The following is a 26,205-nucleotide window of genomic DNA, read 5'->3' as shown; positions in this document are numbered from 1 at the left end:
TTCAACATGAAATTGAGCCTTCTTACTTGCAAGGATGTTCCTGACTTCCTAGAGGCGGTAAATTACTTTTAGATTATATAGCAGCTTTCCATTTCTGAAGGAAATACCTAGAAGGCAGCTCTTCAGCAATGTAAAGCAATAACCTCTTTCCCAGAAAGAGATATATTTACAGCATTTTAGGCCTGAAGAGCACGTTAAGACTTGCAGCCAGTGTATTCTAGTCCCTTAGCCAGGTCCAAAGCTACCACGTGGGCTCGGGATCTTTTCCCAGACTTCCAGGAGGTTAGACACTTCCTGCACAACTCCTTCACCCACCCCTGGCTTGCCGACAAGAGAGGTGGAGTAGAGACTTGAAGAGACTTGCAACCACTGGATATTGCTTTGGACTACACAACATAGAAGTGATGATTTGGCGGTACATCACTACCCTAAATGAGCTTTGGGATTTCTGTTACTCAAGGTAGAGAGCACTCCACACACACACACACACACACACACACACACACACACGCAACCTGTTATTTGTAAAACTACCCACGCCATCAGTGACAGAGACCTTAAACCCTGTCCTTATTTGTCAAAAACAAAGAGCTTTCCCCACACCTCTTAAAACAACCTGCTCTGCAGCCCTATTATTTTTACTGTTGTTGAAGTTTAGGGAGACCAATGGGTTAATGCTAAAACCCATTATGTCTTGCCTTAAGCTTAGATCTCTGGCAGCAATGCCACAGTGCCTTCCAGCACCCTTGAGTCATGTCAAACTTCCTTTGACAAGAGTGCAGTGTGCAGTAGACAGTAGGATAAGAGATGCTGCCTTCAAGAACTCACCTGCCAGGTTTGTGGATGAACTTCTGAAGCCGTGCTTTGACCTCATCATACGTCAGGAATGCCATGTAACCAGGGTGAGTCACTGCAAGGCTATTCCAGTTCCTGAGCAAAGATGACCATGGCTGAAGGAGAAGAATGCCAACAAAATAGCTTTGCCATTTCAATAGGAAAATTGGCTGTCCAATTCCACCACCACCCCTCCCACTTCCAACCCAAGATAAACGTAAACACTTTGCTTAATCAGACTAGGCCTCGTCTGCTATTTCTCAGGCAGCCAGATTACTCAGGTTTATTAAATAATAACTATTATTGTTATTTTCATTGTTATCATTTACCACTCGTCTGGCTGGGTATAACTTATGTTCAATGGGACTTACTCCCAAGTAAGCATCCAGTGGATTTAAAACTGTGGCACACAATTTTGTAGGATTCCGCAAGATGAATGTTACAATCCTGCTCTCAGTTATCTGATCATCCATCCTGTAGAATGGGTGCTTAATATTCCAATCAGAGAACAGAGGCTGGAAGCTAATGAAGCTTAATATGAAGTGTGTGATTAAACTATGATTTGAATTCTCAATGAATCCCAACCATCTGTACTGACACAGAATAAAGTCGGCAGCTTTCCTGTCAAAGTTGCCGCAATGAACGATCCCCTTGTGCCAAAAATTATCCTCCTATTTCCAGAAGTCAGAAATGGCAACGACAGGTCAACAGATCTAGCTCACCACTAACACAAGAGATAACAACAACATAACCGTACTATAGACCAAGGGAAGAAGGGAAGCTTGTCAATTGTGAAGCTTCACCTGGGTTTAAGAAAGCCAATTCCTTTTGTTTTACTTACCTGAAAAAGGCGGGTAAAGATATCAAATTCAAACACTGAAATGTAATCATTGCATGTCAAATCAATTGTAGATTTCAGTGCCATTGCCTCTAGCCCTGAACTTATAGGATGCACTTCATGTAAGGCCTGACGGAAGGTCTTCCATGGAACAATGGTCCTGGAAGTGGGAGAAAAAGAAGACCTCAGAAACTCCCCAACTCCATATGCATATAGATTCACAGCCACAACGGAAGGGAGGAATGTAAAACGCACACAACAGCGTGCCAAGAACAAGACATTTTGCGTAAGAGAAATGATTCACGCTAAAGGACAAATGGACAGCATCATTTCTAATTTTGAATCTGTTCAGTTAACTGATGGAATTGGCGAGTGAAGCACTTATATTTGTGCAGTTGCAAGAGAAAAAGATGCAACACAATCTCTGTCTAAACAAGGTCTCTCATGTAAACCAGTTTAATTAGCAGCTTTCAAATGTTAAGCTAGTGGCAAGTTAACTGCGAGGAGGAGAGAGGAAAACCAATCTATGAGCGAGCATCTTGCTAACCAGCACTTTCCAAGTACCTTTCAGGAGACTGGCAATACATATTTCATAAACAGACACTCTATTAGAAATGAATGTATGGCCCTGCCTGCCCCCCCCCGCCCGGCCAACTACACTTAAATTAATCTCTGCAGACAACCATCTAGAGTTATGACAGTCTCCATCACTGCATCCAAGGGACATGGCTAATTCCCATTCTGCCTAAAGCAGAAACAAAAAGACTAATCCAGTGGTACTGTGTCTTACAGAACTAGTAGGAAGTCATTCAATGCCTGGTTCATTTGAGTTCTGTTCCGTTAAAAGTCATCCTAACATCAATGCAAGACTGCATAAGAGGCAGGACCAACATGCCAATGACACAGTAAGGCTGAAGGCTGAAACAAACTCTCAGGTAGTGACCCTGTGAGTGGATGGTGGCCACAGTGGGAGCTAGGCAAAGTTCAGGTCCTTCCACCTCTTTCTGGCAGAAAGATCCCTGAAGGGGATAGCCACTCCCATGCAACCTCCTGTTTGGGCTCCCCCTCGCAGTTCCATCCTATGCCGTTTACAGATGCCAACACCAGCAGAAAGGTGTTTTCTGCAGCTGCTCCCCGTTTACACGCTCCCATCGCCAACAGATTTGCTGGAGCCAAAGCAAAAACTTATACTGGAAAGAGTACTTACTTTTCCCCAAAAGCTTTTCTCCAGAACTCTGCTGCATCTGCCTTTGTGATCCGGAATGTGTCTCCCTGGAAGAGTCCACTTGGGAAAATGCCTTTCAGTTCTGCTAGCATATGGCTGAAGATCAGGGACAGTTTTGTAAGGTTGCGCCTGCAGGATCACAAACACAGATCTGCCTTGAAACGTGAAACAAACAGCCAGATGGGGGATAGAAAAGGAGCAGAAAGCCGGATTTTTTAGTCACATTTTGGAATGCTTCTTCCAACAATGATACATTTGTTGCAGTACACTGCACAGCAGTTGTGAGGCTTAGATTTACCTCTCAAGTCCCTTGCAGACAAGTACTGTATGTTATCTACTTTTAGATATGCAATGGAAAGGTGAGAACAATTTAAGCTACACAGGGGGTTTATCGCCAAGCTAGAATTCACAAGCCCTTGCTCAATGCTTCATTGTTTTTTTGGTTAACTTTCTGTCTCAATTGCAATGTGCATATTGTTTGCAATTTATTCAGGCAAACCCAGTGTTCCATTTTGCGTTAACCTGGATCAGTTCAAGATTTCACAAGAGGAAGTTTATTATAGAGAAAGCACCTTGTGATCCCCAAATCTGAAGGTGGTGAAAGGAAGAGGGGGGGGAACACAAGGGCATCTGAGGTGAGAGAAAGAGGCTGGCAGAATCAGAAGCAGGGGGAATGAATGGATTGGCACGTAGGGTCCACAATGTATTCCCTTCATGTTGCAGGCAGGACTAGAATTTTGCCAGCTGACTCCTTTACAAGTAAATTCTCACCAAGTTCTAAATTCCTGCCTTGATAACTGAACACAAAAATCTGTCCGAGCACAATGCAACTGTTCCCTTCTGCATATATGCTTTCAAACTATGAAAGCCATTTTTAAAACTGCATACCATATATAAAATAAATCTTTACAATAAAATTAAGGGCTCAAAGAGGGAAGTCTTGGTTCATGGCCAAGGTTTTTATTTTATTTTTTTACACCAGGCAGTTTTTCTAAAGAAAACTAAAACTAAAGTGCCCTAGAGAAACCTGAGGCCTGCTTCCCTTTGCAATGTTTAAAACACACAGAAAACTGCAATATGCAAAGACTGCTTCTTGCAAATTTAAGGAGGGCTCCCACTTTTTAAAATGGAACAACGATAGGAAGACAACTGGAGTCAGCAGCAGCTGAAGGGACATAGCCTCTGCCCCGTGTCTATCACTGATCTTCAGTGCAGCACGAGAGAGGTCTTTCCCTCCCCAACCTACCTAATCTGTTACACCAGACTTCAGCTCACTTCTAATCCTATGAGACAGTTTTTTTCTTAAAGCCGTTAACTCATTATCTTTTTCTGTATCAAAAAGTGAGACAAGGTCAACTAAGCTGCACTGTGTTTTTAACCGATTAGAGCTACATGGGCTGCTAGGAATGTATATACAGTGCAACCTCGGTTTATGAACACCTCAGTTTACGAATTTTCGGTTTACGAACGCCGCAGACCCATCTGGAACGGATTAATTCACTCTCCATTACTTTCAATGGGAAAGTTCACTTCAGTTTATGAACAGACTTCCGGAACCAATTGTGTTCATAAACCGAGGTACCACTGTACTTCTTTTATACTAGGGGTGGGGGGGGCAGGGCTCAAACTTGTACTGTGTAACTCCTAAATTTGCACCCCTTATCATTATTCACCTAATACTTTTTTGGTGGTGGTTTTTAAAAACACCTACTACTTTTTTCCAAGGATTACACACACACAAACTGATGCTGTTTACGACTATTTTCCAGATGTGCAGCTTTCCAAGAGAGAGTTTCCACTCTCCAAAACTGCAATTTTTAAAAATGGATATAAAATGCCGATCACTACTCACTTCCTCCAAACAAGAAGGTGTTTGTGAGTGCTACAAAACAAGAGCAACAATAAGTGACCTTACAAAGCAATCCTAAATATAGGAAGCTGGCATAAATTAAGCCTATTCCAAATTCTGTTCAGGAGCAGGGCTACTGGCTGCTAGCAGAGATGGCCCAAACCTAGAAAAGAGGAAACAGGCCTTTAAAATAGAGTTTGACTTACAACATCCTTTTTGCCGACATAGGTTCTGCCAGGTTGCCACATCACGTAACAGAGCTGAAAAAAGTTTGGAATAGGTGCAAGTCTCTCCTTGCTCCATCCCTGCCACACCACAGGAACACCCCTTTTGAGGGACTTACACCAGTGTAAACTCCGCTAACTTAAGTTCCACTGGCTGAACCCTGGCTGAGCCAGCATAGCCATGCCTCAGTCAGGCTTGAGGGAATTTTGCTGGAATATGCACTGCGGTGCCAGGTTGAGGGAGTTACACCAGTGGAGCACCAGCTAAGCCCAGCCTGAGGTCTGCTTATTTCAAACTTGTTCATCTTGGCAGATCTTGTTAGTATGTGTTGATTATGTTATAGCAGTGTTCAGATAATCTATTGAGCATACTAGAAGTTGTTAACGAAGCCAAGTCCAATTTCTTAACAAAAGTACAAACGAGTATAAGAGTTTGGATTTGATATCTCGCTTAATCACTACCCCAAGGAGTCTCAAAGCGGCTAACAATCTCCTTTCCCTTCCTCCCCCACAACAAACACTCTGTGAGCTGGGTGAGGCTGAGAGACTTCAGAGAAGTGTGACTAGCCCAAGGTCACCCAGCAGCTGCATGTGGAGGAGCAGGGAATCGAACCCAGTTCACCAGATTACGAGTCCACTGCTCTTAACCACTACACCACACTGGCTCTTCATTCTCAACTATTCACCTTTAATTTATGCTGCCCCAAACATTTCTATCTTGGCATGACACCTTAAATAAAAAACAAAACAAGGAGACAAGAGCAATAGCTTAAAAATAGTACAAAAGCCAACCATTTGCAGCAGGCATCCCCAAACTGCGGCCCTCCAGATGTTTTGGCCTACAACTCCCATGATCCATTGCTAACAGGACCAGTGGTCAGGGATGATGGGAATTGTAGTCCAAAACATCTGGAGGGCCGAAGTTTGGGGATGCCTGATTTGCAGCATCAGGCAGCTCCCCACTGATTTCTTTCCTTACAAAAACTAGTCAAATCCAAAATAAAAAAATTCCTTCAGTAGCACCTTAAAGACCAACTAAGTTTATATTTTGGTATGAGCTTTCGTGTGCATGCACACTTCTTCAGATACACTAGAAACAGAAGTGTCAGACCCTATATATATATATATATATATATATATATATATATATATATATATATATATATATATATATATATATGTCCTTAGTCAAATCCAGATTTTAAAGATTGGGCTGCACTGGAATTCTTGAGACAGGTACACTGGCACATTTTCCACATGAACTGAAGCTTGTGACAACAGTCAAGACTCATGGTTCAAGCATGGAATTTAGTGAGGAGGAAACCTTTCTAAGGGCTCATGAAAAACTGGAACTCTGGCCTCTCTTCACCAGCCTCATTTGTGCACATTTTGACTGGATCAATGCACTAACCCTCACCACATCAAAATCTGCTCTAACACGGCAGCTGTGTGCGCTATGTCTGCCCATCCATTTCTTGGGCCGAGAATACAATACTGGAATGAATGGGATAGCCACCCTCCTATTTTTAGCGTCTTTTTCACTTCCTTTAGAATGGCACTCATTTGAGTCATTACAGGGGAAAGACAGGTCCCCCCCTCCCCTTCATATCTTGCTTAAGTGAGAATGTGCACTCAAGGACAAGTCAACTATTGTGGCTGTGATGAACTGGCTCCCCATTAGTTTTTCATTAGAATAGCTAGAACAGCTTTCATTTAAAAATGAAAAGGAGGTAAGCATGATTTTAGCACTAGCGCTTGAACTCTCCTGAGTAGATAGATACTTTTGAGGACGGCTGTTTAAAATACATATCTCAAAGAACCCACAGAAACAAAGATTATTCAGCATCTCAGGCTAATACTGCCTTGCATTAGGATTAGAAAAGAGCACTGCATGCGGGGTCCTTACGGGGTCCCTGCCACGGGACCACATTCATCCAGTGCTTTACCAGCTGCACTGGTTCTCGGTGGAGTACAGGATCAGATTTAAGGTGTTGGTTTGACCTTTAAAGCCCTATGCGGCTTGGGACCCTCGTACCTACGGGACCACCTCTCCTGGTATGCCCCGCGGAGGACCTTAAGGTCCACAAACAACAATATTTTGGAGATCCTGAGCCATAAGGTGGCTAGATTGGCCTCAACTAGGGCCGGGGCCTTTTCAGTGTTGGCCCCGACTTGCTGGAAAGCTCTCTCACAGGAGACCAGGGCCCTGCGGGATTTGACATCTTTCCGCAGGGCCTGCAAGACGGAGCTGATCTGCCTGGCCTTTGGGCTGGACTCAGTCTGAACACTTGTATGCAGAATTCATCATGCGAAAGGCTGGACTAGATGAATCCCAAGCCGGAATTAAGATTGCCGGAAGAAATATCAACAACCTCAGATATGCAGATGACACAACCTTGATGGCAGAAAGCGAGGAGGAATTAAAGAACCTTTTAATGAGGGTGAAAGAGGAGAGCGCAAAATATGGTCTGAAGCTCAACATCAAAAAAACCAAGATCATGGCCACTGGTCCCATCACCTCCTGGCAAATAGAAGGGGAAGAAATGGAGGCAGTGAGAGATTTTACCTTCTTGGGCTCCTTGATCACTGCAGATGGTGACAGCAGTCACGAAATTAAAAGACGCCTGCTTCTTGGGAGGAAAGCAATGACAAACCTAGACAGCATCTTAAAAAGCAGAGACATCACCTTGCCGACAAAGGTCCGTATAGTTAAAGCTATGGTTTTCCCAGTAGTGATGTATGGAAGTGAGAGCTGGACCATAAAGAAGGCTGATCGCCGAAGAATTGATGCTTTTGAATTATGGTGCTGGAGGAGACTGTTGAGAGTCCCATGGACTGCAAGAAGATCAAACCTATCCATTCTGAAGGAAATCAGCCCTGAGTGCTCCCTGGAAGGACAGATCGTGAAGCTGAGGCTCCAATACTTTGGCCACCTCATGAGAAGAGAAGAATCCTTGGAAAAGACCCTGATGTTGGGAAAGATTGAGGGCACTAGGAGAAGGGGACGTCAGAGGACAAGATGGTTGGACAGTGTTCTCGAAGCTACGAACATGAGTTTGACCAAACTGCGGGAGGCAGTGCAAGACAGGAGTGCCTGGCGTGCTATGGTCCATGGGGTCACGAAGAGTCGGACACGACTAAACGACTAAACAACAACAACAACAACAGTCTGAACACTATGTTTTTCCTCCCTTATGGTTTTGATTTGGGCCATTTTAAAATGAGATTGCATTTTTTTAAAAAATAAATAAATCTGGATTGTATTTTAATCCGCATTTTAATTGATTGTTTTTCCTTGCTTTTACATTTTGTTGTGATCTTGTTGATGTCAGCCGCCCTGAGTCTGCCTCTTGCTGGGGAGGGTGGGGTATAAATAAAAAATTATTATTATTATTATAGGGGGGGCTCAAGGTAATAAACTAACAAGATGCTGTAGGAGCACTACAACTTTATTTTAAATACTCAAACACAACAGCTTTGCAAAGTTGTACATATCCAACTCACTGGCAGCTTCTTTAAAGTCTGAAGAGAAAACGTGATCTGTTGCCTCACTGGACTTTGCCGACGGAAAATGTTTTTCCAGGAAACTGAAGTAATAACTGAGCGACACGATTAGCCAAGCTAACTTTTAACAGCTGCTCTCAGGTGCTTAAGCAGCATAAATTTAAAGACTATTTGCAAGAATAAACGAGGACATAAAATTACAATGTTCACAAGCCTGAGGGAAAGCTAAAACCCTGAATGACTACAGTATTTTATGTGCCTGTGGCTGACAGGCAGGGCATGAACACATTTGCAAAGGCAACCATTCAGGGCTTGAGATCCAGAATCTACCTGGCAATGAATGAGAGTTGTGGCTTAATTGGGAATACAGTATGCTTGAAAGAAAACAAAAGCCCACATCGTTTAATTTTACACATGAAAGTCGGTTAACAAGGTAAACACCATTTGCTCTCCTTCAAGCCATCAGGTGATACCCAGGAAGGACACAGAAACTTCGGGCCAGCACCTGCTGCTGAAAAGCACCCATTAAAACCACTTCTGTTTCACTTAGAGGAGATCAAGCAACAGCAGGGCAGTCTCGAGCAGGTCGCGCGCCCTGGTGCTGAAGGGCAGAGATCGCTCCGGCGCCCTGCCTACCAGCCCAGCCCCCTGGCACACCGCGCCACCGGGGGTCTACCTAGAGCCGGCCCTGAGCAACAGTCATCCAAAATGGTAGCGTGGTGGTGGGAACATAGACTTGCTAGTAAACACTAGGAGCATCTGGTTACTCAAGTCTTATCTTGCAATTTTGGGTAGATTTGGCACAATGTGTGGAAGACCACTGAAAACAGAAGTTCCCAACTCTCCCAAGTGACTCACACCTGCCATTTTAGTTAGACCTGCCATTTTAGTCCTTGGAATGAAGCTTTACAAATGTGCCTGCTTACTAATTACTATTTATTATTTACTAAACTTGCTATTATGTTTAATAATGCATTTTACTGTTTAGGTTCATATGCTACATTTCTATCCTGAAAGTTGTTACTAGTATACTCTACCACCACCACCACCAACTCTAATGGAATTTCCTCACTTTGAAACAATACTAAATTTGGCCTGATTAATCAGAGGGTCTGACTTAAAATTGTTACAGTACTTTAGTACGTTTCTAGAAAAAAAAAAGGATGAACAACTGATCTAGCATCAGCCAGCATAATGACAGCAGCAGCAACAAGATCGTGGCAGCATTTAATTTGTAAAAATGTTTTTAAGGAAAATCCTGCTTCCAAAAGCATCAGATGCAACAGCATATGGAAGAAGCGCTCAGCACATGCCAGGCATCATTATGCATATTCTACTAAGAAACATTTGTCTAGAAGTAATGGTGTGTTGGATGTTGTGGCCACAGCTGTAGCCCAGAAACAGCCGTTCTTTAGCATATATTGGTGTTTACCAGCATTTAACGAGAGCCTCTGTATTTAAATCTACTGTAACACAGGGCTGTGTCAACTGTTTTTCTGTTTCATTTCCATTGTCAGGTTAAAAGCAGTGCTTTCAGGGGACAGAAGTCCTTCCTGAAAGAAGTGTTAATTGTAAGTTAGTTTCCCTTTTTACAAACCTGTGCACCAATATTATTTCTCCCATCTGCTTTTGCTTCTGTACAATTCTCCATTTTCTTATTACTACATTCTCCTCTGGGATCAGTCACACGGGCAACCCCAGCCAATCAGGGATCGTGTCATGTCACTATGCAGCCAATCAGATTTGGCTAGGTGATAACCTTGCTAAAAGCAAATAAAGAATTGAGAGCAAGACCAATGTTTCCTGAACCGGCAATCAATTTGAACACTAATATAGCTGTTGAAAAAATTAATTGCTTAGCGATGGGACAAGTCCTTTTAATTCAGTCCTACTATTAAGTGAGTTTCTCAGAACTTAAGAAACTGGAGATAGGATCACCTTTCCACTCCAGCTTTACAGTCTCCAGTTTCACAAAACATAAGCATCCACAACCTCTTGTAGTCAAAGTAGTTCAATCAGATAACAGAATTAAAAATTAGACAAGCCATGCAAGATCCAGTTTTGAAGACACTGAACGGATATTGTCCTCGGCTCCCTCCCTCCCCTGTGCTGTGGTTATACTACTTCCTTCCCCCCTTCATTACTGTTTTGGCTCCATATGTCTTGCAGGAAGTCAACAGGTCAACCAAGTACTTCCAGTCCTGCCGAAACCCTTCACAGCAGCCTCTCAATGGGCCCCCACTTCCCCCAGTTCAGCTTTCTGAACCTGCTCCCCTCTGACCTGCAGTAGGCTGTTCCTTTCCTGTTTCCTGTTTGCTGGATAAAAGCATTCTTCCACAGTAAGCGTTTGTATTGCAGAAGACAGCAAACCACATTTTAACCCCTTATGACTTTCTTTGCACCAGTAAGATAATCAGACAATTCCATATGCCCAACCAGTACCTGCTGTACTTGGCAAAAACCCTACTGGGGTTCCTAGAATAATTTCATCTTACTCTCAGAACTAAGAGCTAACCAACAAAACTAGTATAATTCATATTCACTAGAAAGTCTGGCTTATGCTGCTACCATTAGCACAAGACTGACTTTTGATACCTTAAACAAAATTAAGCACCAACTCAACAACTACAGTAAAAGCAAGCAGAGGGTAAATGTGGAATTTAGCACTGGGAACAGGATTCAGCATTCTTTGACTCTCGGGTTTCATTTTTTGGGGGAAGGATACGAAGAGGATTCTTAGAAGCACAGGAGTACTGGGAAATCTCCCAGTGACCATTTGAGATGGGAGAGCATTTCATTCAGTTTTCATTTTCATACCAACATGGTATTATCAATTCACCCTTCCCAAACCAAAACACACCCGAGGATTCTTCAAAATTTGCACTTCTTGGAATTTTGTGATTCAATTCTCCAGCCAAGGAGAATGCATTTAATTACCTATCAGTGAAAATAATGGGAAAAACTGCACTACATCAGAGGAGATGCTAACAAAAATGTGTATGCTTGGCAAAACTGTATCCAAAAATGCATATATTAGGAGATATGCACGTATGAATTTTGTGCAACTTTTTAAAATTGCAAATTGATGAGGAAATGGAGCAAACTGAAGGTTGGAAAAATGAGGAACTGAGAGAAACCAAAACTGAGAGATTCATCCATCCCTTGTGATTAGTAACTTGTGCTTTAATGACCTGCACATCATACTTCATTTCTATGGCAGAAGTAAAAGTATGCAAATGAAAAGTGAAAATTTGCGTAATTTGCAAATTCAACCTATAAATATTCAACCTACAAAATCCACCCCTTCTGGGCATATAGATATTTTAAGCAAGAAGTATATAAATTCCAATGTAAAAGTAAGCTACATACCACACAGAAAATTAGAGGTTCCAAAATAAGGCTCTTTATTATCTATGCATCACTCCCTGATACAGATTTCAATAATTAATTAGATTTATGATGGTCAGAATCCTACAGTGTTGCTTTAAGCATGCAGGGAAGAGTTAATACACAATGCATTTAGCAGAAGCTCCAGCAGAGAGCTCATTTTACACGTAGCAATTTTCAAACTAACATTGGAATTAAGCATGTAATTACTGTTCTAGTCTTGGCCCTAAAATAATGTACTTACAATTTCTTATAATTAGAAGATTCTAGCCAAAAATGTGAATGGTAATGTAATTAAGCAGAAAAACAGTTTGGAGACACATTGATCCTACAATTGACAAGTCTGCAGAAAGGTCACAAAAAGTACAACATCCATTTCCTCTATGCACGCATAGTAAGGAGAAATACTGGAAATGCCTCATTTTCTAAAAACACCAATTTTATGAATAGATTTAAAGGCACAAGAGACTCCTGGAAATACAAATATCCCCAATAAAAATAACAAACCCTGCTTCCTTATTTATGTTTTGTGGCGAAGACTAAAAATGTACCTAGGGACACCTCGTGCAACCAAGTTGTTCTCTTCAAGCACTGTTTATTCCAAATGTCCAACATTAAAATTGATGATGAGAAAAATCAGAATGTTTCTCCCTCAGAAGATAATATTCTCATTTAAGACCTGCTCTATTATTAACTTTCAACAAGCTTACCGATTTTTTTTAAGTAACTCAGATGTTCCATCTCTGGGAAGCTTTATTCACAGGTTGATGAAGGGAAGATACAAGAGGTTTGCAAGTTAAAACTACTGTACCTTGTTCCAACTGAGGAAGGAAAAGTATTTTACATCTTACTAGAAAGATTCTGGGTCTCTCAAAGTGATGTGCACCCTGAGACACCCTGATTGCCTTACTAGCAAGATGTAAAATTTGTTATCTCCCCATTTGGAAAATGTTGGTTTTAGGGAAGCAGGCCACCAGCAAGACGGGATGAAAATCCAGCAGCTGAGCACAGCCAGCTCTTCTGCTGCGCCAGCCCAGCTTTCATCAAGGATGGGGCAAGAAGCAAGCAGTAACCCAGACACCTTCTCTGAGGCACGAGGAACTGGATGGCTGCTATAAGACTTCATTGGGAAGGGCTGACTGGCTGCGATGGTAGGGAGAGCTGGTTTGGTTTGGGCTTGAGGCAATGTTGGTGGTTGGACTCTCCTCCCCGCTTTCTGGCAGCCCACTTTGCTAAAACCAACTTTTCCCAACAAGGGAAGATAACATATTTTACATCTTACTAGTAAGGTTTAGAGTCTCTCAAAGTGCACATCTCAGGCCTAGTAGAATCAATGAAAGTGAAGAGGTTGAAAATTACCATACTTTTCTGTCTATAAGACACCCCCTATTATTGGAAACTCAGATTTAAGAAAATGGGGGGAGATGTATCCATGTATAAGACACCCCCTAATTTTTGACATTATTTTTAGGGGGGGGACCAGTCTTATATATGGAAAAATATGATATACTAAGGCAAGGTAGTGTAGCCATAGCTGTATAGAAGTGAGGAGTCCAGAATTGCAGATTGATTGTCTAGAAACAGCCAAGTTAACTATCGTAGTCCTCCCAACTCCCACCTCTGTTTTCCCCATCATAACAACTTCTGGCTGAATCTAACAACAACAAAAACCACCTTTTGTTGCAGGGAGAAGAACTGGAAGCCAAATATTGCGTTCTCAAGCACTTAAAAAACACAATACACAAATAATGCTACATATTTATAACTTTAGATAAAGAGAAGCATGCACCTCAAGGTAAGAACTGTTACACTCAGAAAGCACCCTCATACTTCCCTGGGTGCTGTAAATAGTGCCAACATGTGATGTTTCCTCACAATGTCATGTGCTTACTCTCACTGCATCAGTAGCTTAAAGACAGACTGGTACAGTAAACATGGTCCAAAGGTTTAGGTCTGCCTTTGGAAAGAAAACTCATCTATGCAGAAAAAATTAGATTATATGGATATTAGGTCTCATGACAAAGAAGCATTTCAAGAGTCAATTCAGTGAGCTTTGCTCCCAAATGTTCACTGGAGGCTTCCCTAATAATTGCCACACACTCATCATGAAACAGAATAGGCTTAGTTTCAGCTGTTCTGTAAAACAAAGCTAGTATTTCACTTCAGAAACCCCCTTAGTTCCCAGACCTTTAGTGGGTGTTGTGTTCGCTTGTAGTGTTCACTAGAAGGTTGCAGTCATTTCTGAGTACAGTGGTACCTCGGTTTTCGAACGTATTCTGTTCCAGAAGACCATTTGAGTTCTGAAACGTTCGAAAACCGAAAACTCAGTAGTCGACAGCTAGGCCTCAGGATCTTGCACTCAGTGGAAGCCACGTGGCATGTTTGACTTCCGAGGTGTGTTCAAAAACCAAAGCATTTACTTCTGGGTTTACGGCATTCGAAAACCAAAATGTTCGTCATTGAAGACGATTGAAAACCAAGGTACCACTGTAGGCTACTGATTCTACTCAAATACAGGAGCAGATGAGTATCAAAGCTCAGAGCCAAAAGTGACTGCATGCACATGGGGGGTTGTGCAGGAAATGCACTGTACATGTGGCTGCTCTGGAAACAACTGTTCACATGCTTCTTCTGGTACAAAAGGCAGCAACCCATCTCCCCAAAGAAATGGGCCACCACCATAAGCACACTGCAACAGTGCTCTGATGTCTCTATTCACTCTCTTTTCTCTGGGCACCTTTTAAGATTCTGTACTAACCCATAAAGCCCTGAAGGGCTTAGGCCAAACATTCTGTTGCAGCCACGTCCTCTTGTTACAAGCTCATGCATTTTATTCTCCTTTGAGGGGAAGAGGTGGCATGGCAGTGCTTCGGATACCAACCCTAAGTGGGATGGGTTAGGTTACAGACCTAACTTACAAAAAAGTAAATGAAAAGCAGTTGGAGCTTCTTATTTGCTTGTTCTCCTGAGCCACTGCTGCAACTGTGTCTTTGCCATTTTGCTCTCTCTAAAATCATTAAAGCTCATGTTCAAACAAATGTACGGAGCTGGGGGGGGAGCACTAAAAGAATATCTCTGGCCTCACAAAAGAGCCCAAATGCTGCATGTAGGCCATGTGTTTTCAACCTCTGATCTAACATGTCAGACTCCACTGAGGCAGATGAATGATTGCACCGAATCCCTGTAACAGGGCGATATTCCATGTAAGCAACAACTGCCCTGCTGCTATCAGTTTTTACTCTGACCCTTGCAAAGAAGTGCTGAATAGTCATGCTTAAACATCCTATGTCAACATTTATAAGATTTGTGCAGCTTCAGAGCCTTTCACAGAGTAATCAGTTTTTAAAAATAGATATACAACGGAACTACTTTCAAGTAAACTTTCAACACAGGAAGCGATTGAAATTCCACTTCACTCTTACTGATAGCAGCATAAGTCACCTTCCAGAGATCTGCAGGGCAAACTGATATACAAAATGAAGTGCCCACTGTCTTTTGCTTAGTAGGAGACTCATCTAGACAGATTTTAGATCCATCAAATTACATGTCCATCATAGCAGTCTGCAGCCAATCAGCTAGCATTGCATTGATTCTGTGGAATGATTCGCCAAGGAACCAGCATGAAACAGGAAGTCAACATAATTAGATGCTGTAAACCCACTATCAGAAAAAATCAACAGCTGAGCTGGACACAGCCTTTAACATTTTTACCTTAAAAGCCTTTGTGGATCCCTTCAGTGGTTCAACTGCAAATATTTTATTTTATTTTTCTAATTTTTAAGAAGCTGGCACTAGAAAAAACATAGAAAGGTACTAGGTAAGTCTCTGTGGAGAGGCTATTCCAAAGCTGAGATCCCACTACCAAAAACTATCCCTAATAGACAGTCACTTCATTTCACTGGGTGGGGCACCAGGAGCAGGTCCTCTAAATGGGACCTTAAAGTTCAGGTAGAAAGGAAGGAAAGTATCTTTTTTTTAATGTAACCTGGTCTCAAGCCATTAAGACAGAGGTAGGAAACCATTAACGATCCTGATGTTGCTTGACTCCAACTCCCACAAGTCCCATGGCCAGGGATGGTGGGAGTTGTAGTCCAACAACACCTGGAGGGTCAAAGTTTCCTCACCTATGTGTTAAGCACTTGAAAAATTAAGAGTTTTAAAACTAAGTGCCAGAATGGGAGCCAGCACAGAAGACAAAGCACTGGCATAATTTGGTTGAAACACCCAGCCCCAGTTATTAATCTTGTGGCCCTGTTTTGGACCCACTGTAGTTTCCAGACCGTTTTTAAAGGCAGGCCCACATACAACATATTGCAGTAATCTGATTCCTTACAACATCTTAGTAAAGTTAGTCAATATTATTATCCCCTACGTTACAAGTGGGGAGGAGCAAGGCTGAGAGAGGCTTGCCCTAAGGCCATCACATCAGTTCATGGCAGAAACTACATTCAAACTACTGTACGACCTTTCCTGATCTATTGCTCAGTTTCCTGGTCACTAATGCCAATTAATGATTAATCATCATAATCATATTAGTTGTATAACTGATTATTAGTTCTGTAATTGGACGACAGCTGCAGCTATTTAATACACAAAGCATGCTGGAATTTGCCTAGTTACATTTGGATCCTGTTTCAAGTTCACTGGTCTGACATAAAGCAATTGTGCAATCTTTCAACGCCACATCTCCTTAGTGCCTTTCTATCAGACACCAAGATTTAATACAAAAGGCTACAATCTATATTATAGTTCCAACAAAACAAAACAAGATTATGGGTTTTCTAATCATTTGAAACTGTTTGGAAATGCATGAAGCATTAAGTGCTAAAATGAGATTTCTGAGCAGAATATTTTAATGAGGAAACATCAAAATAAACAGCACTGCAAAACCTGAAATTGTTAATTCATTGAGATGAGGTTCTGACATCAGATGCAAACCAGAATTTGAAACTCTCTCATTCAAATTCTCACATATCTAAACCTAGTTAAGTGGGTAAAAGCAGCTTCTGGATTGGGATCAGTATATTCACACTTGCTATATCAACATTAGAATTTCCTTGGAATGGGATTCCTATGGGAAAAAATGGAAAGGGGAAAGTGGCTTTCACCACCAGCACTAATGTAGATGAGGGTAGACATGTTCAGCATCAAGGACTGTACCACCATGGACTAGAAGTTGTTACCCTCAGAAATGCGTACTTTGAGTAATCCCTTTAATGACTATTGGAAATTGTGGCAAGTTGAATTTGACATCCTTTTTATTTGCCTGCATTGCTATTTTACCACATTTTCAAACTTTCCATGAAACCATTAGGACTCAAAGCTGAATTTGAGATCCTTTTTACTTGCCTGCATTGCTATTTTACCACATTTTCAAACTTTCCATGAAACCATTAGGACTCAGAAGTTTAGAAATCCCAGGATTTGTTACAGGAACCTGGGTATGTTTGCCCATCCCAGTGGACCTAATTAAATACCAACATCTAAGCACATTTTCTTCATGGCAATGGGGGTCTCTTTAGGCAGCAAGCAGTTCACGTTCTTATGTAGCAACCTGGCAGTCAAGACTCCTTTTTTTATAGGCAGCTTTTGAATTTTCTCTAAGATACTCTAATTGAAATGCAGAAGTAGGCTTCACAAGTTTTCCACATTCTGAAGTGCAAGTTTCATTCGAAGGAAGTGACAGGGGACTCTTTCACAACAGGCTTTGATAGGCTGCCTCAACAATGCGTTCTAGTGTTTTCCTAACACAGCTTCTCACTTTGAGAGACAAAATTATCAGTACAGAATTTGTTTTACTACGTTGGGGGCTTTAGTGCTTTATAAGCAGTTTATAACTATAGCCAGTTTGATTTCAAAATCAACATTTCAAAAAACAAACCTCTTAGTAGTATCAGTTTCCTTCCTGGGTAAGGCTGCGCACAATTTATACACAGAAGAGATATTAAGTATCTGCAGCTTTTTCCTGTATGGATTTGTTCCTCTATGCCCTAGAGCTGATGACGAACACAAAATCTTGCTGAGACAGCAACCCCACAAGTCTAGCTGCAAGGAGAGACAACAAATGTTCCAAGCTCAACACCTTGGCTGCCATTAGAATTTTAGTGCAACCTCCCTTTCTAGGACAGGACATACAATTCCCATAAAGGGGGGAAGGGTTGATTTAAGAATTCAGGGATATTATAATGTGCTACAGCACTTAAACCACATAACATGTCGTCCTTGACTTCATCTTTGTCAGTTGGTCAGATAATTATATATGAATTTTTGCACCTCAATTCCTCTGGAGTTGAAGGTGCACTAAAATGTACAGCACAACTTTTGAGGCAAGCAATACTCAAATATGACTGCTTCCATGAAAGACAAAAAATCCAAACGTATTCCAGAAGATAATCTGTGGCTGAAACTGGCTGCTCCGTACACACCCTGGTCAATCTTGGGCTACTGATATCCTCCACACACTAGATGCCCCCCTCCATTCACTTCTCAGTCTTTGGCTTAGTAAGGAAGTGGGAGCATTGAGGTTGCAGGATACCACTTAAGAATGCAGACATGGTGAATGTCGCACAGTATTAATTTGATCACACACACAAATACAGCGACAAAAAAGGATTCCTCCCACTGCCCTCCCACTGTATCTGCTCAGTGCTGTTCAAGGTGGTAAAAAACTCAGTGAACCCAAGACCACAGTAGCTCAGTGTGACATAATAGATAAAAGCCATGGCTCATAATGATGTGAACTTTAAATAGACGTGTAAATTGCAGTTGTTTTGTATGCCATCTCTAAAGGCCTCTAAGCAACACAGAGTGTTGCATGTGCGTATGATATCAAATTTCAGCACAAGTCAACTGCCATTACCACTGAATGTCTTGACATCAGTTTTATCACAGCAAGTTAACAGAAAGAGCTACGAGTCTAGAAAAACACAAACGATTAACTTGCATGCATAGAAGCACGCAGGGCACCCAAGACTGTTTTCCGTTTTAACCACTGTAGCGGATGCTTTTTGAACAGTGAATTCTGGGGCAGTAGACAAATGAGAAGTGTAACGTTCACCGTGGCAATAGTTAAGTGCTGACTTTACTGTCTAGAATCCAGAGTTTAACCTATCATCTCTCCCTCCCTCTCTCACACAAAACTTCAATAGAGATCTTAAAAATAATTCACAAAGTTTTGACACACAGTTATCCACCAGAAAATTGCCAGCTTTCTCTTTGGAACTGGAAGGTGTTTTTAATGATGCACTAATGTCAGGAGGTAATTTTTAGAATTGGCCTACTAAATTGCTTTGCACATATACAGACTCTCCTCCTCCCACACACTTTCTAGCCACAATCTGCCTCGACAGGCAGCTCCTACACCTCAAACTCCTCTTCTCCTTTTGAAGCTTGCACCCCCCATAACTCTTAAAGACAGATCTAAGACCGCTTCTTCCTCAAAGGTGGGGAGAGGGTAATGCTTTTTACTTATTTCATGGGGAACTTGCCCTGAAAGGCAGCATATAAATACTGTGGTGGAGAGAGAATAAAACAAAAGCTTCCAATTACGACACACAAGACACACACTCTCCTTGAGACACCTACATTAGATGATGGGTCTTTTAGGCACAGAGCTGAAGTGTATATTCTCTGCATTTTACCTTTGCTATGCAAACTTGCCTTACTATGGCTTACTCTCGTTTGCCAATAATAGTTTTTGAAGAGAATCAGGTTTACATTGGACAGTAAATGCTCACGGCACCCACACCAACACTTCCCCAGCCTCCTGAAGTCAGTGTTCATTACACAACGTGTAACATGCAAAACTACTCAGCAAATACACAAGGGGAAATGCAACCCTATCAGTATGACAAACAAAACAAAATGCTGACCTGAACAGAACCACACATAATTCCAGATGCTCCTATATAGTTTTGACACTGCTTATGTCTTTCAAAGATTGGTAAAGGAACATGATTTGTCCTGGCCTTGATACAAATGTTAAAAACTAAAACCATAAAGTAAGGGACAATCCCCTCCCTGCTTCTTTAGCTACATGATTAGAGCTCGGGGGGGGGGGGGACGGGGGACGACGACGACAGATTTCAAACAATGTGGAAACAAGCCCTTGTTTGACGCCTACAACTTGAGAGCACTCAATGTCCAAAACAAAGCCCAGGGTTCCTCCACGCAATGAAGATTGTCTCCTTCTGCTGCTGTAATGTCAAGGTTGGGAAGCAGCCTGGGCTTGGTCACACATGCTAGAGATAGTTTGCCACCATGCCACTCAGACCAGAGCACTCATCCACCATGTTGAACAAGTTGTAATAGACCCTTGTCTCAAACCACAAAGCTAAATGCTTCTCTTTTCTCCCCCATCCCCTTTCCCCCCAGCTTGTTAAAAATTAGCAGTGAAATATCACTGAGGAACCTGTTGGATAGCTAAGCTTAGTAATACGGTTCTCATTCTGGTTTGGGACCTGGCTATTTGAAGGATCATCTACACCAGGCATGTCAAACCTGCGGCCCTCCAGATGTTTTGGACTACAATTCCCATCTTCCCCAACCACTGGTCCTGCTAGCTAGGGATCATGGGAGTTGTAGGCCAAAACATCTGGAGGGCCGCAGGTTTGACATGCCTGATCTACACCCATACGAACCTGCCCAGGTGTTAACATCTGCTTGAGACCCTCCTTGGAGGCTCATCATCAGGATCCATTGACTAATGGGCAACAGCAGCCCTGTATCTTTGGTGTATGTAGAATTGTTTTTTCACTCAATATTATCCGTATGATAATACCAACATACTTCACTTGGTTATTGCAAAACTTTATGTGTAAAATACTATGAATGGTAAAGCAAAACATTAACCATGTATATAACATAAATTCTCCAGCGCGTTAACAGGCTTGTGAGCTACATGCATCTGTCATGAATATTAACTGCATCTCCAGACCTTTTCTACTTCCACCTCCAATTCTTAATAATTACTTGAAATTATACCATCGAGTTCACCGACAAGACATCACACAAAATAGCAAGCCCAACTTACAGTCAAGAACTCCCAGAGAAACATTATGTTCTGAAAGAAACCATAAGAGTTCATAAGAGCCCAAGAACCACTGAAATAGGAAGAGTTTCAAGAGTGCTCTCCAACAGCCCACTTGGATTTTAATACTACAAGCGATTAAGAACACAAAACAACGTTACCTAGGTTGGGAATTCTCCTCATACATTCTCTCTTTTCCTTCTTTAAAGAGGCTGATGGTCTGTTTTGTCTTTTTCATCAGGTTTTCCATGAACACCCTGAAGTATTCATTCTCTCCTAGAGTATCCATCTTCCCCTCATAGCGTGACAGGATGGTTCGCAGATGCTGATAAGTGTCAGGAAGCAGGTCTAGAATGTAGGGTGGACTGTTTTTTAGTGCCAACTTGGGATTCTGACACAAACGCACAACCTAGAAATAAAGAATGAACAAGCATAATGAAATGTAAGATTCTAGCTTAAGTAACTAGTGCTACCATAGTTCTAGTTACAGGTAGGTAGCCGTGTTGGTCTGCCATAGCCGAAACAAAATAAAAAAATTCCTTCCAGTAGTACCATAGAGACCAACTAATTTTGTCATTGGTATGAGCTTTCGTGTGCATGCACACGAAAGCTCATACCAATGACAAACATAGTTGGTCTCTAAGGTGCTACTGGGAAGAATTTTTTTATTTAGTGCTACCATGTTTGCAAATGCAAGAAATGGGTTTACAACCAAGATGTCAACATGCTTAACTAAATTCCCAGAAACTCAATATTCATTATGAAAGCCACAACCTACAATGTGATTCATTTTTATTTGCAAGTTGCAACACTACAGAAGGTTATATTCAAACCATACAAAATATTGGGCCTGAAACATGAGACAAGAAGTTTAAGAGGTCTAGCTTTAATGTTATTTTCTTCTAATCTAAAAAGATTGTTTAAGCTACAATCAAAACAATATTACTGAAATTCAGTGTGAATAAAAATGGATGTTGTTAACTTAAAATATCAGATTAAAATTTAAGATTTCTCTTTTTCATTGCAAATACAAATTTTATCTCAAAGAACAACTTGGTTACTATTAATCTGAATAAAAGCATGGTAACTACAGTTAATGAACTACTTCATATGCAAAACATGAGGCTGGAGTTTATGGATTTCCCCTCCACTATCATCCTCTGCCAAAGACAGGAGTTAGTTGAAAATGGAAGCAAATATTCAGATCTCCTAGCAGCTGTGCTGAAGTGGAGAACACAGGCCAACTATGGTTCAGCAATATGTGCAACCTAGACCAATCTCTCAACTGAATCAATATCCTCTACAAGACACAGGAACATAAGGGAGGCTTTGCTGTGTAAATTAATAATAAGATCATAAAGATTCTCATTCTCACCTAATAAAAATAGTTAATGAGCAAACTGAAGCAGTCTATCAGATTTTGCTTTTATCTCTCCATCATGAAAGAACTACATGATACTCCTGCTCACTGCAGACTTGCTCAATCTAGTGAGCGTCCAAATCAATGTATGTTATTGTGCAAAAGGTTTGTGGCTGATAATGGTACACACCCAAACTTTTATACTGATTGAGCATTTTAAAAGTGGAGAAGATCAACCATAGAGTAGCCATGTCAAATTCTGCAAGGTATGTGAGTTTCACCTATAAGCACTGATGACACTTGGCACCCAAACTATCAGAAAGGAAATGGACCTGAAGATCTGATCAATTATTCATATTAAATGCAGCTCTAGAAGACTGACAAACACTATGCTGATCCACATCCCAAATGCAGTACTTTGTTGAGATACCGCAAATAGATTTATAGTGGGTACAGTATTGAAATGAGCAACTTGCCCAGCTCCCAAAGTCTAAAGAATTTACTATATATTCTGGACAAGAGTTTCACCTGTTACTAGAATAGGTCCTATCCAGGCTCTAACTATGGGCTTGGCCCAATGTTGGCACACATCATCTTCTACCAATTTGTTTCACAACCAATGCATCATAGCAACAACCATTCACCTTCATGAGATGTGTGTAATTCATAGCAGTACTTTTTTCTCATTAACCAATACAACCAGGATTCAACAACTGCACAAATTCTGTGCATTCACTGGAGCTCTGGACTTCTTGAACAGCATCCTGCCACACACTTTTACAAAACGGCATTCAAAGAAGAACTCAAGTATTCTATCAACTAGTGAGCAGAGAGCAGGGCCACACCAACTAGCTCCCAAATTGATGTTGCATGCTCCAAGTAGCTCCGTCCCAGAATTTCTGCATACAGCCCAAATGTGTGCAAGTAGAGAACCTTTGAGTGTATAGCTGTGTACAAGTGATGTCCTTCATGGGGTTCATAGGATCAGCAAGCCCAAAAAATTAGGGCTTCCAAACTATGGGTAAGGCTCTACATATACAGCTGCAAGTGCAAAAGCTCAACTCTGCAGATGTTTTCAATACATGTATGAAAGTCATGGCTACACAGTGTGCAATCCTGGGGTGAGGCTACTTAGCATGGCCCCACTCCCATGCTGCTATAATTCATGAGTTGTTCTTCTGAAAGAGCTTCTGAAATCCTGAGGAGTTTCCAAATCAGTTTACGGTGCAGCATGGAAGTTTGTTATTTAAAGTGAGGCACCTTCCCCCCCCCTTCCCAAATGTTAAGTGTGGCACTTACTACAACAACTTCATGTTGAGTACCAACACCTTTTTTTAAAGCACTGCTAAAATGGAAGTGAAAACTTTCAAACTGCTCCTCATCACCATGCTGGAAGAGATAAAAAGGCAAAGGGGAGCCTAAAGTTCCCTGCAGCTTGTTCAATCAATCAACCAATCAATCAATACTAAGCTAAGCCTCAGCATTATGTCTGAACAAGACCAGAATGTATGACTTGATCCTCCCTTGAACAAAACAAAACAAAAACCTGTCTTCAACTTAGCTCCCTTCATGTGCCCTTGCAGAACACAACTACTGCCAGATGCAATGTTCACAGCTCTGGGAAATCAGCAGCGTACCAGCAAATTAGCACACACTGCATTCATTCTCCCTCTTTGGCTGCTTACCGTAGCTGTCTTTTGAAGCCATTTGTTCCTTGGCCATAGTCTGCTAACTCTTCACATCAAGTGTGAACATATTTAAAAGAAGCAATTATGGTGTAGGCAAGTACTTTGTGACCATTTCAAGGGGTTTTCCCATGATTATTTGTGAGAATCTATCCTACCTTCCCCCAAATGTCCAAGGCAGGCTTTTAATCAGGGGTCAAGCAAACTTTTTTAGCAGGGGGCCAGTCCACTGTCCCTCAGACCTTGTGGGGGGCTGGACTATATTTTTTGGGGAAAATATGAACGAATTCCTATGCCCCAGAAATAACCCAGAGATGCATTTTAAATAAAAGGACACATTCTACTAATGTAAAAACATGCTGATTCCCGCGGGCCGTATTTAGAAGGTGATTGGGCCGCATCCGGCCCCCGGGCCTTAGTTTGGGGACCCCTGCTTTTAATTGTTCAGCAGGAAGGAAAAGTAACAAATAAGGTGGGCTAGATTCAATCTGAAAATAATAAGTTTTAGAAATTAGGCAATATCAGATTTTGAAAACCTTTCCTAGGCTGACTACATGGCTCTTATCGTCTGATGAACAAAGATAGAGAAAGAAATAGAGACAAATGCCCACAAGTTCTTACCCAATGGTTTAAGGAAACCAAACAAAAAAGGGGAAACAGCGAAACTAATTTTATGTCTAGTGTACAGAGCAAAAATACACAAAACGGAAAAGCACTCTGGGTTCCCCACCTCACCCCAGTTTATTTTTACATGACTATAAACAACCTCAAGTTGCTAATTTAATGTTTAATAAGGCACAGTAAAAAGATGAATTACAGGAACTTGTTTACAAACCATAATTTAAAGTTGGGGATCTATTTTGAAAAGAATAAACCATTCTAGCTTATATCAGCAAATTGTAACAGAACTTTTACAGCTACTTTGTTTATCTGGAAGGAGCTTTCATAGGCTCATGCTATCAAATGCACTGGTAGACGGACCTTCTTGTTCCTCAGTTCACATACCTATCTCACCTATGGCCTTCTTGGTCCAATCGTATGCATCTAATGCATCACATGCATCACATGAATCAGCCTCTTTGCCAGGCATCCTCAAACTTCGGCCCTCCAGATGTTTTGGACTACAATTCCCATCTTCCCCGACCACAGGTCCTGTTAGCTAGGGATCATGGGAGTTGTAGGCCAAAACATCTGGAGGGCCGCAGTTTGGGGATGCCTGCTCTTTGCTATAAATGACCATGCCACATTGAACTGGTTAGTGTCCAAGGGGCAATAAATGGACCACTTTCCCCCAGTTACTGGCTATTATTTTTAAAAAACACTCTCCACAGAACCAAAAACAGGCAGTTTTGGAATGTTTCCTACTCAAGAAAGAGGCATTTGCCATTAGGTTTTATCACAATAGGCACACCAGTTTGCTGCTTCCCTGCTAGTAACTATTCTTCATTGAATTCTTAGCAAATAAACTACCTGATTATGCCCCCTTCAAGGTATTTAAAATGCCAGTGGAAACGCTTGTTGCACACCCACGTAAGTATTCATTGTCTAAGCTCAGATCATTCTTCTGCTACAGCTTATTATGTAGTATCGCTAAGTCTTTCCTCCTTTCCAGTTACAAAACCTCCCAAACTTTCTACAGGTTTTTTTGTGCTACACTTCTGCTTTATTCTACTGTAATTTAGGTTTCAACTCCTAATTATAAACAGCATCATTAAGTTAAAATATATCACCTGCAGCCAAAATATGGAACTGTATTTCCCGTTCACATTTTATACTCTAAAAAAACGTGCTTTAATCGCCACACATAATGCAGGCAAACTACAAGCATGATCAAGCCAAGGAAAACAGTTCCCCTGACATTATCTTAGGAAAATATATAGGATAGCTACAGGCGAAATTAAGATAATGACTTGCTTACTATTCAAGCAGGCAAAGTACTGTACAACAAAGCATTTAATCAAGAGGTTCAGAGTTATGACAGAATCTGCACCTCACATGGAGGCCTAACCCATGTCAGCATGACACACAGCGGAAACATCTAAAAAACCTTTCACCTCTTGTACTAGCCCCCAAACATAGTGAAAGCTCACCAACATAGAAGTATGCAGATCAGATGTGCAAGGCACTACTGTGTTTCTCCGAAAATAAGATACCGTCTTATATTTATTTTTCCTCAAAAAACCACACTATGGCTTATTTTCAGGGGGTGTCTTATTTTTTCCCTCCTCCTCCTCCTCCTCCCACGGCTGGCATTGCTGCTGCGCCTATCAC

The 26,205-nt window shown here is 41.5% G+C and overlaps 1 protein-coding gene across 3 annotated transcripts in view; it reads right to left on the bottom strand.

Annotated features, from left to right (window-relative positions):
* CBL (Cbl proto-oncogene) overlaps positions 1–26,205 on the bottom strand; it is a 50,250-nt gene that overhangs the window by 17,947 nt on the left and 6,098 nt on the right. For all 3 annotated transcript variants that reach the window (XM_035138771.3, XM_035138772.3, XM_088657990.1), the window contains 4 exons: positions 21,051–21,298; positions 2,880–3,026; positions 1,676–1,832; positions 829–950 (listed from right to left, as the gene is read on the bottom strand). In XM_035138771.3, the coding sequence (XP_034994662.1) occupies positions 829–950; positions 1,676–1,832; positions 2,880–3,026; positions 21,051–21,298 (674 nt within the window). The remainder of the gene's footprint in view (positions 1–828; positions 951–1,675; positions 1,833–2,879; positions 3,027–21,050; positions 21,299–26,205) is intronic.

This window comes from Zootoca vivipara, chromosome 14 (genome assembly GCF_965207765.1).
Source record: "Zootoca vivipara chromosome 14, rZooViv2.hap1.1, whole genome shotgun sequence".
Taxonomy (NCBI): domain Eukaryota; kingdom Metazoa; phylum Chordata; class Lepidosauria; order Squamata; family Lacertidae; genus Zootoca; species Zootoca vivipara.
Note: the sequence above shows the minus strand (reverse complement) of the source record. Positions and strands in the feature narration are given on the sequence as shown.